Source organism: Salmo salar, chromosome 01 (assembly GCF_965601325.2).
Source record: "Salmo salar chromosome 01, fSalSal1, whole genome shotgun sequence".
Classification (NCBI taxonomy): Eukaryota; Metazoa; Chordata; class Actinopteri; order Salmoniformes; family Salmonidae; genus Salmo; species Salmo salar.
In genome coordinates, this window is record NC_138291.1 from 137538157 (window position 1) to 137551286 (window position 13130).

A 13130-nucleotide genomic window follows, 5' to 3' on the forward strand; every position below is an offset into this window, starting at 1 on the left:
ACAAAGCTTGACTATCGTTCCTTTTCCCCCTCTTCTATTATACCCTGACCTGGGTTGAAATTCTTTCAAATACCTTTGTTGAACCTGCCTAGAGTACCAGATGGGCGATTTCAACCTTTGGGACTACTTCCTTGGTTCCATTGCATGAGGCAATGGAGTGGAGTTCACCAGATTAAAATAAATGATATTATCCTATTTTTGGCATATACAGTGCATATCAAATTAGCAGCGGTTGCAATCATTTGCTGTGGGTCTGTGGATTCAGCCAGTCTCCTTTTCTCCAGACTCATAAATTCAGCCAGAGCACTAATGTCTAAAGACAAACTGACCAGCTTCCACCCCACTTATCTTCAAACAGCCAGTGAATTAGTAATTTAATCAAATCAGCTGCAGCAGCGTTCCATACATAAATCAGCCTTCAGACAGTGAAATAAATGTAGACTGTCCATTTTATCTAAGGGAGTAGAGATAGATACACTGTAGTGCCTATGTACACAGGCTGAAATATGGCGAAGGGAAAATGTCACTCCTCTAAAGAATGCTGAGGATTCTCTTTGCATAGACTCATTATATGTTCCATCAAATTTCAGTTGACAGACATATGGTTTGTTGTCTGCTCTGCTACGCGCAGGTCCACCCAATTGCGACGATAGAGGGAGCCACCAACATCCACCCGGTAAGAACGTGGTGCAACTCTCTATAAGCACTTGCCCAGCCTCCAAAGTTCTGTGTGGTCTCCCGGCAGCGGGTTCATCCTTATCGTTTCACCCACCTCCAGCTCTGGTAGGTCTCGAGCAGTCCGGTCGTAGAAGCACTTAGCGAGCTGCTTTCTGTGGTGCAGTTTGTCCGTGACGCCAACCATGTCGCAGGGCTCAAGTAGCTTGTTAGCTACGGGGATGGTAGTCCACAGAAGGCGTTGCGCTCGGTTGCTGTCCATGTTTTTGGTGGGTGTGTTCCTCCACTGTAAGATAACTTTCCAGGGGTCGTTGCTGTCATGCAAGCCCCTGTGTAACAGGTTTTTTGTTTTGCAATCTTGATAGCTGACTCTGCTTTGCATTTGCCTTTGGGTGTCTTGGAGAGGTGGTCATGTGGTCAAACTCCCATTCTGAGGCGAAACGCTTGAACTGTTAGTGAATTGCGGGCCATTGTCCGTGATGACCTTCTTCATCTCTGTAGACAAGGGAGCAGTTCAATTTCTTAAAAGTCAGAGTAGTGATCAACAATGACAAGATAGTCCTTTTGTCCGTGGCTGAGTAAGTCCATGCTGACAATTTGCCAGGCCCTTGTGGGCAGTTTGTGACATCATGGTTTCCTTTGGCTGTTCATGAGCGTACTCATTGCATGTGTTACAGCTGCTGACAAAGTCTTTCATTTCTGCTTGAATGTTTGGCCAGTATAATGTTTCACATGTCTGGCGGTAGCATGCGTCACCTCCAACGTGACTGGAGTGTATGCGGGTAAGCATCTCTGGATGTAGTGATTTGGGAATAATGACCTTCTGACCTCCGAACAAGATGCCATTTTGCACGCTGATCTCATCTCGAAAGGTCCAGTAATCTCTCACTGTGAAAGGTGTCTCCTATTTCAGGTACGGCCAACCTGTGAGAACCATGGACTTCAGTGACTGTAGGTATATGTCCTTGTCAGTGTGCTGCCTGATCTGGGCTAGGCAGTGATCTGTCAAGTTTAAGTAGTCTGCCTGATTGATTTGTTGAACATCTTGTTGTTCCTGCTGTTGCGAACAGATGGCATGCCGCTGATAGGCAGTGTCTGTGCCTGTACATTGTGCTGTTGTCCTGCTCAGTGTCTCACTGATGTACATCTCTGGTCCTGGCTTGTAGATGACCTTCAGGCTGTAGTTTTGCAGAGTCAGGAGCATGCTTTGAAGCCTTTTGGGCGCGTTGAGGAGAGGTTTACTGAATATGTCAATGAGTGGTTTGTGGTCAGTTTCAGCAGTGACCAGCTCTCAACCATATAAGTAGTGATGGAAGCGCTTGCAGGAGAAGACAATGCTGAGGCACTCTTTCTCAATTTGTGCATAGTTTTGTTCGGTGGGGGTGAGTGCTCTTGCTGCAAATGCAACAGGCTGGCATTCCTGCATAAGGCAGCATACAAGTCTACTTTGGCTGGAGTCGCTCTGAATTCTGACAGGCTTCGTGACGTCGTATTAGCGCAACACTGGCATGGATGATGCCAGAGATTTCATGTCCTGCACTGCAGCCTCGTGTTTCAAATCAAATCAAAATCAAATCAAATTTTATTTGTCACATGCGCCAAATACAACAGTGAAATGCTTACTTACAAACCCTTAACCAACAATGCAGTTAAGAAAATACAAAAGAAAAGTAAGAGATAAGAATAACAAATAATTAGTGAAAGAGCAGCAGTAAATAACAATAGTGGGGCTATATACAGGGGCTACCGGTACAGACTCAATGTGCGGGGGCACCGGCGTCATGGTAACTGAGGTAATATGCACATGTAGGTAGAGTTATTAAAGTGACTATCCATTGATAATAATAGAGAGTAGCAGCAGCGTAGAGGGGGGGAATGCAAATAGTTGTAACGCCCTGGCCATAGAGGTTTTTTTTTGTTCTTTATTTTGGTTAGGCCAGGGTGTTACATTGGGTGGGCGTTCTATGTTCTTTTTCTATGTTTTTGGTATTTCTTTGTTTTGGGCCGTGTGTGGCTCCCAACCAGGCACAGCTGAAGTTCGTTGTTGTTGATTGGGAGTCACACATAAGTGCATGTTTTTCCGTTGGGGTTTTGTGGGTAATTGTTTCTGTCATTGTGTTTCACCTGACAGGACTGTTTGGCTGTCAGTTTCTTATTTTGTAGTTGTATAGTGTTCCATTTAATAATTAAATATGATGAACACTAACTCCGCTGCGTTTTGGTCCACTCTCTCTCACGGCAGTCGTTACAATAGTCTGGGTTTGGATAGCCAGTTCCATGGTATGTCTTTGTCCAGCAACCAGCGCAAAAGCTCATAGACTGCTGATAGGTGTGGCATGAAATTTGCAAGATAGTTTGCAAAGCCGATGAGACGCTGCTCTCCTTTTGCATCAGACGGGTTTGGCATGTCGAGGATCGCTCTGACTTTGTCTGGGTCCGGCTTCAGGCCTTTGGCCGAGAGAATGTGGCCATGGAAGTGGACATCTTTCACCTTGAACTGCAGCTTCTTCAATCCAAGGCGCAGCTTAACTGATCGGCAACGTTCCATCAGTGCCAGGAGCTTCACATCGTGGTCGCATTCTGCTTCCTCGTCTCTGTCTCCACAGCCTACAGTTAGGACATCATCAGCGATGGGTTCAATGCCCTTGAGCCCAGCCAGTAACTCATGCTGCTTGCATTGGTATACCTCAGGCGCCACCGAGACACCAAACGGGAGCTTGAGCCAGCGTTTCAGACCACAGGAGGTCCAGAAGGTAGTCATGAAGCTGCTTTCTTCGTCCAGCTTGCATTGAAGGAATGCATCTCGGCATCCACCAAGGTGAAAATCCTGGCCTTGGGAAGCTTGTGGAGGACATCCTCCAGTGTTGGCATGATGTAGTGGGAGCGTTTCAGTGCTTGGTTCAGATGCTTTGGGTCAATGCAGACCCACATCTTCTCTGGCTTTTTCACTATGACCATATTGCTGATTCAGTCAGTTGGTTCAGTCATAGATGTCATGTGGCCATCGGCCTCATACTTGTCCAGCTGGGCCTTCAAGGCCACTTTCATTGCAATGGGCACATTGCAAGGAGAGCACAGTGGACTGGAGTGACGGTCTCATCCAATTCAAAGTGTACCTCCACAGGTACTGATTCAACGGGCCCGTTGAATACATTGTCATATCTGCTGAGTAGCTGTTCTTTGGACAGGGGTCCATGCTGGACATGCTCCACGATGTGCAGGTCATTCGCTACGGTGAACTGCATCAGTCCCAGGCATTCACATGTAGAGCCTGAGAGGAGAGGATGTTGACTGGTTTTCACGATCTCAAACTCCAGCTTGTGTTTGTGTCCCCGAATAACACATTCGGTCTCAAAGGTGCCCATAGAGCTCATTAGTTCTCCTGAGTACAGCTTTAGTCTAGTATCGCTGGGCAAAAGATTTGTCTTTCTAGATCATTACATTGCACGTAGCACCAGAATCCAGTTGACATTGTTGCATCTTGTTGTGTAATCGTAGTGTCACAAACCATTTCTTCCCTCGAGTGTACAGCCCCAATGGATTCATGCATGTAAATGTCACTTTCACTGAGTGACATCATCAACACAGTGAATCTTGCCTTCACTCCCTCTTCTTTTGCGACACACTTTTGCAAAGTTATTATTAGTTCCACAAGCTCTGCATGGTTTTTCCGTAGGCAGGGCAGTGCTCTTTGCCTCGTGCGTATGCATTTCCAAAGTATTTGTATGATATGGGGCAGTCTGTGTTCACCGTTTGATTGGTTTTGACAATGTCTGCCTGGCAACAGCGTGAACAGTATCAAAGTCGGTGTGTGGGGTTTCGATTTCCATTGCTCTCATTCTCATGTCAGTGACTTCAGCAGTGCGGCACATTTCAATGGCAGTTACTAATGTTAAGCCTCTCACTCTTAGTAGATGCCGGCGCGTGTCCTCATTTGCAATTCCAAGTAATACTGCTGTAATACTGCCGTAATACATTACTGCTTAGTAACAGCATAACAACTAATATAAACAGATGTAGATCACAGATACAACAGCTACAAAAATAACAAATGTGTGGGTTTCGAGCCACCTCTGATACCATGTCTCAGTACGATATATTGGACAAAAGAATAAAGACAGACACAAATGTCAAGTTCAATAGCCTTCTTCAAGCATTGGACACCCCCCTACATACGGGGTCCGGGGGAACAGCCCAGCTAGTCGATTACAGCCCAGCTAGTCGATTAACAATTGTAGCCTAGTCTAGTAAGTTGACCATGTGTGTTAGGGTGACCATCCCGTTTTTTCCGGGACAGTTTCAGCCCCATTTCAGGTGTCCAAACTTTTCAGGCTACAACAAAAAGGTACATTTGTCAGCAAGACGCATCAATTAATGCAGGCCTAATCAATGGCAATCGCTGAATGTCATTAGGCATACTTTTTGGTGTTTTGTAAAAGATCCATTCATCAAATGGCGCGAGTATACATGCAGTTTGGATGCTGGAATTATTTTGGAGTGGATGAACATGAACAGGTAGCCTACTTTTTTAAAGTGATTTGTTTGACAATCAAATTAAAATACCATGAGTGGGTTGTGTTCACGCCACATTAAAAGGTAATAATTGTTCACAGTTTAAATTACGTCTTTATTATTAGGCCCATAAAGAATAGTATGTGCAAAGCGCTTGCTTTCAATATAGAGTTCACCCTCCCACATGAATGTCGTGTGTGTGTGTGTGTGTGTGTGTGTGCTTTCAAGTATCCAGAGTAAGTTCACTTGTTCCAGTCTCACACACCTCTCATTGAAGCCAGATGAGCTCTCCTCCAGGTCCTAAACCAAACACCTGTACTCCCATCTCTGTTAGCATTAGGTTTAAATGCCACCACCACAGTAACCAGATGTGGGCCCCTGAGCCATGCTGGAACAGCTCTCCTTGTACAACATGAGATTTGTCAGTATGGTCCCAATATAATGTCCGTTGTTGGAATGAGACCAAGGCGCAGCGTGGGTTGGCTTCATCATACTTTAATATAAACGGTGAACCAGCAAAAACCAAAACAAGAAGCAACACACTGAACGAACAGTTTCGCAGGCTACTCACAGCAATGCAAAAACAACTTCCCACCCCAGACAGGTGGAAAAAGGGCTACCTCAGTATGGCTCCCAATCAGCGACAACGATGTACAGCTGTCCCTGATTGAGAGCCATACCAGGCCAAAACACAGAAATACAAAACATAGATAGGGAACATAGAATGAACATAGAAATAGAAAATATAGAACATACATCAAAACCCCGAACCACACAAAACAAACACCCCCTGCCACGCCCTGACCAAACTACTATAACAAATAACCCCTTTTACTGGTCAGGACGTGACACCCAACCAGCATGATCCTGCCCAGCCCCCCTCATTCATAAACAATCAGGCAGCTCACAGAGGGGGAGAAGGCCATAGACGAGGCCAATACTCAGGAAGAGTAGCTAGGACAGTAACCATTAAACAAAGCTCCTCACAAGGTTATTATTCCAAGAAGGAGAGGTATCAAATAAAAATGTAAAAAACGTTATTTGTCACACACTTTGTAAACAACAGGTGTAGAGTAACAGTGAAATGCTTACTTACGGGCCCTTCCCAACAATGCAGAGAGAAAGAAAATAGAGAAATAATAGAAAAGTAAAACCTGTCAAAATAAATGTAATTATAAATACACAATGAGTGACGATAACTTGGCTATATACATGGGGTACCAGTACCGAGTCGATGTGAGGGCATGTATGGAAGATGTTTTCCCACTACTATAGCTGTGGATATGGCTGTGTTCCGTCTGGACTATAGCAGTCTAGGGTCAGTTTCATTAAAGCATGGAATGGGAAACGTTTTGCAACAGAACATTTGAATGAGCATTTCTAGCTCTCCCCAGGCTGTAATACATGGACTGAGGCTGTCTGGGTGTGTAGTAGGTGGTCAGTGGGGATGGGACCCAGAGGTTATAGGGAAACTCTTAGTCCGTGTCCCTGTCCCAAATGGCACTCTATTCTCTATATAGGGTACTACTTTTGACCAGGGCCCATGGGGAATAGGGTGCCATTTGGGACTCAGCCTTGGTGTGATGCGATAGAGGCTCACATTAGTAGCTATCTCCAGCTGCATCTCTAACTCAATTCTCTAATGATGGTCACGGGCCTGCATCACATGTGAGCGTAGGAATCTGAGAGTCAGAGGGACCGTTGGCTTTACAGAAACAGAGGAGCGTTTCAGGGTTTCAGACCCAGTTCCAGGTTGTGTCCCAAATGGTGCCGTCTTCCCTATATAGTGCACTACATTTGACCAAGGCCCATATGGCTCTGGTCAAAAGTAGGGCACGATATAGGGAACATATACAGTAGGTGCCAGGGAGGCAGACCAAGTCTCCAATATGTTGTTGGTACTTTCCTCCCTTTTTGAACTACAAGAACATGACCTGAGAAGTTAATTCAGTACTGCTGGATTTATAACTGAGTGCTCAGTCACTGAGGGACTTCCCAATACCAGTAACAGGCATATCTATTTCCAAAAACGTTCAATAATTGGTCTTCACTGGCAGTGTCAGAAACCCCCACACCTGGTTGCATGACATGAGGTCTGGCTGTGGACTAACATCACAGAGGAACTGAATTTAATTCACTTCAGATTATTTATTGTAGGTGCGTTCCCAATTTTTCATAGTTATCATACACAGTAAACCGTTTGTACTCGAAAATAAAGGCCATCATCATTTTGGCAAAAAAGTGTATTATATCAATATTCTTTCCTAAGTCATAATAACAGTTAATAAGAACCAGGACAGTTCTAGAAGCTACACTCCTGCAGGTTCACTGTTTCTCACAGTCAGTTGCACCACTGACTCAACTGCTCAATTAGGCACCACACTATCTACCAAGAGAGTTTTCATCTATATTCTTCGTATCTGTCTATTTACCACCACAAACCGATGCTGGCACTAAGACCGCACTCAATGAGCAAACAGGAAAACGCTCATCCAGAGGCGGTGCTACTAGTGGCCGGGGACTTCAATGCAGGGAAACCTAAATCCGTTTTACCTCATTTCTACCAGCATGTTAAATGTGCAACCAGAGACTCTAGACCACCTTTAGTCCACACACAGAGACGCATACAAAGCTCTCCCTTACCCTCCATTTGGCAAATGTGACCATAATTCTATCCTCCTGATTCCTGCTTACAAGCAAAAACTAAAGCAGGAAGCACCAGTGACTGGGTCAATAAAAAAGTGGTTAAATGAAATATGTTCCGGGATTCTTCCGATCGCATTGAGGGGTACACCACATCAGTTACTGGCTTCATCAATAAGTGCATTGATGACGTCGTCCCCATAGTGACTGTATGTATATGCCCCAACCAGAAGCCATGGATTACAGGCAACATCCGCACTGAGCTAAAGGGTACAGCTGCCGCTTTCAAGGAGTGGCAGCTGTACCCGCTCGTCAGATGTGGCAGGGCTTGCAAACTATTACAGACTACAAAGGGAAACACAGCCGCGAGCTGCCCAGTGACACGAGCCTACCAGATGAGCTAAATTACTTCTATGCTTGCTTCGAGGCAAGTAACACTGAAACATGCATGAGAGCATCAGCTGTTCCGGACGACTGTGTGATCACGCTCTACGTAGCCTATGTGAGTAAGACCTTAAAACAGGTCAACATTCACAAGGCCGCAGGGCCAGACGGATTACCAGGACGTGTACTCCGAGCATGCTCTGACCAACTGGCAAGTGTCTTCACTGATGTTTTCAACCTTGCCCTGTCTGAGTCTGTAATACCAACATGTTTCAAGCAGACCACCATAGTGTTCTTGGGCACAGGGACTAAGGTAACCTGCCTAAATGACTACCGACCCGTAGCACTCACATCTGTTGCCATGACGTGCTTTGAAAGGCTGGTCATAGCTCACATCAACACCATTATCCCAGAAACCCTAGACCCAGTCCAATTTGCATACCGGCCCAACAGATCCACAGATGATGCAATCTCTGTTGCACTCCACACTGCCCTTTCACACCTGGACAAAAGGAACACATATGTGAGAATGCTATTCATCGACTACAGCTCAGCGTTCAACACCATAGTGCCCGCAAAGCTCATCACTAAGCTAAAGACCCTGGGACTAAACACCTCCCTGTGCAACTGGATCCTGGACTTTCTGACGGGCCGCCCCCAAGTGGTAAGGGGAGGTAACAACACAGCCGCCATGCTGATCCTCAACACGGAGGCCCCTCAGGGGTGCATGCTCAGTCCCCTCCTGTACTCCCTGTTCACTCATGACTGCATGGCCAGGCACGACTCCAACATCATCATTAAGTTTGCCGATGACATAACAGTGGTAGGCCTGATCACTGACAACAATGAGACAGCCTATAGGGAGGAGGTCAGAGACCTGGTCGTGTGGTGCCAGGACAACAACCTCTCCCTCAATGTGATCAAGACAAAGGAGATGATTGTGGACTACAGGAAAAGGAGGACCGAGCACGCCCCCATTCTCATCGACGGGGCTGTAGTGGAGCAGGTTGAGAGCTTCAAGTTCCTTGGTGCCCACATCACCAACAAACTGTCACACCAAGACAGTCGTGAAGAGGGCACGACAACTTATTCCCCCTCAGGAGACTGAAAAGATTTGGCATGGGTCCTCAGATCCTCAAAAGGTTATACAGCTTCACCATAGGAACATCCTGACTGGTTGCATCACTGCCTAGTATGGCAACTGCTTGGCCTCTGACCGCAAGGCGCTACAGAGGGTAGTGCGTACGGCTCAGTGCATCACTGGGGCCAAGCTTCCTGCTATCCAGGACCTCTATACCAGCCGGTGTAAGAGGAAGGCCCTAAAAATTGTCATAGACTCCAGCCACCCTAGTCATAGACTGTTCTATCTGCTACCGCACGGAAAGCGGTACCGGAGCGCCATGTCTAGGTCCAAGAGGCTTCTAAACAGCTTCTACCCCCAAGCCATAAGACTCCTGAACAGCTAATCAAATGGCTACCCAGACTATCTGCATTGCCCCCCACCCCTTTTTTTACGCTGCTGCTACTCTGTTTATTATCTATGCATAGTCACTTTAATAACTCTACCTACATGTACATATTACCTCAATTACCTCGACAAACCAGTGCACCCGCACATCGACTCTGTACTGGTACACCCTGCATATAGCCTCGCTATTGTTAGTTTACTGCTGCTCTTTAATTATTTATTACTTTTATTTCATCTTTTTTGTAGCTATTTTTCTTAAAACTGCATGGTTGGTTAATGGCTTGTATGTAAGCATTTCACTGTAAGGTTGTATTCGGCGCGTGTGACAAAAACATTTTGATTTGACTTGATCTGATCATCACTCATGATGACTTAACTTCTGTGTCCAGAGTTATTGTTATTCTCTCTTAAAATGTCCCAAACAGAGCTGACAAAATTAGGGTCTAATTGCAGTGGGTTTCCATAGCTAGACTTGGGAATGAATTGCATATGGGTACATAACTGTACGTGTCCCACTATCACATTCACCAGAGAAACATTTATACCGGCCGAAAAGGACCATTTCAAAACCGTTAGATTCTCAGGTCTATTCAAATAAACCATGGTAGTGCACATGATGAACTTGCTTAATATCCTTCAGGTTAAAAAGGGGTCAATCCTCTCCAAAAGTCACTTACACCTAATGGATGCTTTAATGGGTCACGATTACTCATAAATAATATAGAACACCCCTAATGATTTGTGCCTGTCAGATGTGTCCAATAGAACATAGACCCAATAAGGTAAACCATGCGCGCACGGCACGATGGACTGTTCGCTTGTAATAACATGCATATTCGAGTAAAGCTCACTTACCGAGTGCTGTCGTTAATTTAATATACTGCATTCGCCCGAGCATCTTGGTATCATCGGTCTCCAGAGCGGCAGGAACGGTATTCTTCGACCCTTCCCGTCTGACGCGCAATATTCAACTAAAGACAGATCTCTCTATAGGTGCGAGGGGTGACTGAACTACTCTGAAAATTCTCCTGACATTTCCTGTATTCTAGCATCTGTGTTTGAAGTACAAGAGGAACCTTGTAAGTGCCACTAAAAAGACTAGGGCGTTTATTCCGTTTTTAAAAATAAGTGTTATTCGTCACCGCTCCATATCCTCTGCTGCTGCGTTGGCTACTGCGTGGAGTGGACAGGGCAGGGAGAACAAGTTTGTGGGAGTTGGCTTGCCAAGCCAACCCATGGGCAAATCTTATCATGCAAAAAAAAACAATCACAGCGAGGTCTGACTCTGTATATAAGAGTAGTTACTTTGGAATCGGGAATCACCACCAACCCAAATTACTTTGGAAATGTCCACTTTTTCTGTGAGTGTTCCACCACCATCAGTGTAATCCATAGCCAATATATATTTCAAAAGACATTTCCTTGCCACGTCTTGTAAAGTGATGAAAAAAATAGCAGGTGATTTCAACCTTTCTATACCTTTCCCTGATATGTCATGTTTAAATATACAGCATTACTAAAATGATAATGTCAAAGAAAACGAATTGACAGTAAGAAAAGCAACGGAGCTCAAATGACGGAACCATGTCCCTCAGAATATTTTGCCAGCTATAATCATCCTTCAGTCATGCTTTGGTTTGGTTTTGAGGAAATAGCTCTATCATTGTTGTTTAAAGAACATCCCATTTACCACCACCTTATCGATAAACACTATCTGGACGAGTAACCATTTCTGTACTTTCTGCGATGTAATTACAGGATAACATTAGCTTTAGATTTAGGTGTTGGGGCGTGCTCCTGGCTTATGGGGTTATGACAAGCATGTACACAGTATGGTTGACTTTCACAACCCTACTGACAGTTCATTCACTACACCTGTTCTGGAGAAGAGAGTTGAAAAAAAAATAATATAATAATATATGCCATTTAGCAAGACGCTTTTGTCCAAAGCAATTTACAGTCATGCGTGGACACATTTTACATGGTAGACAGGGAACTACATCCATAAAGTAGTTGTATGAGGGGTTTGGGATTAGCCTGGAACCCAAACTGATATGTTCTCTTTTGGAGTATATCAGTTTGGATTCCAGGCTAGATTGTGATTACCTCCTGTTGTTAAAATCTCATAATAAGTAAGAGAACAATGCAGCCACAGAAATAGCAGAAGTCACAACTGAAATAGCAGATGTCACAACTGACCCATCGCCATTGTTGACATTCTTCTTGTTAGCCCTCTTTTTCCTGAAGGTTTCCATTTCAAATTGAGACAGATTGAGACTGTGTGCGTGTGTGTGGTTTTGGATGCTGGTTACATGAGATGTGTTCCTATTTACCTTGACGTCATTTTCCATTTGGGAGGTAATGCCTTAGCATATACCTACCTGTCTCTGTTTCTACACTCACTCAGTGGCATGAACACTATGTGTCCATTTCAGTACCGTATAATAAATATTTCTAGATGTTTCATACACGCTGGGATGTAATTCGCTGGGGTTTCACTGCATCTGTTAGTTAACACATTACAGATGACTGTTATTTACTGTTAATGGATCCTGTAACTCAAACACATGCACTCAGGCATATACACACACACACACACACACACACACACACGCGCACACGCACACACACACACACACACACACACACACGTGCCTGCACAACACACACACACACACACACAAGTATTTCCTGTGTCTTCAGCCCGCCAGATATCTTCCATGACTACATTCTAAGAAAGACACTGATTAGTGTCCATGTTTTCCACTTCCCTTCCCACTGTCACTGCCTGTGATGGCAGAATGGAGAATGTGGATCGTGATATTGGAAGTGTACATGCTACAGACATCTTATCGAAGATGCATATCCTGAGCAAATCCTTTAAAATGAATGAAATTCTTTTGGATTGTGTGACATAACAATATTGGCTCGATGCCGCCACATCTAGCCCGCAACAGGACCGCCAGGCTGCCTGACGGATGTAGCTGTACATTATATACACTACATGACTAAAAGTATGTGGACACCTGCTCGTCGAACATCTCATTCCGTTAATATAGAGTGGTCCCGCCTTTGCCGCTATAACAACCTCCACTCTTCAGGCTTTCCGCAACATTTTTGGAACATTGTTGCGTGGAATTGCTTCCATTCTGCCACAAGAGCATTAGTGAGGTCGGGCACTGGTGTTGGGCGATTATGCCTGGCTCGCAGTCGGCCTTCCAATTCATCCAAAAGGTGCACAGAGCAGGCCAATCAAGTTCTTCCACACCGATCTCGACAAACCATTTCTGTATGGACCTCGCTTTATGCACAGGGGCATTGTCATACTAAAACAGGAAAGGGCCTTCCCCAAACTGTTGCCACAAAGTTGGTAGCACAGAATCGTCTAGAATGTCATTGTATGCTGTAGCGTTATGATTTCCCTTCACTAGAACTAAGGGGCCTAGCC

General features: G+C 45.0%; 1 protein-coding gene across 1 annotated transcript in view; it reads right to left on the minus strand.

Moving 5' to 3' along the window:
* LOC106561820 (integrin alpha-1) overlaps positions 1-10871 on the minus strand; it is a 68605-nt gene extending 57734 nt beyond the window's left edge. Inside the window, exon 1 of the mRNA XM_014126079.3 lies at positions 10538-10871. Coding sequence (XP_013981554.2) covers positions 10538-10580 — 43 coding nt within the window. The 5' untranslated portion in view covers positions 10581-10871. The remainder of the gene's footprint in view (positions 1-10537) is intronic.
* Between the last annotated feature and the right edge of the window lie 2259 nt (positions 10872-13130).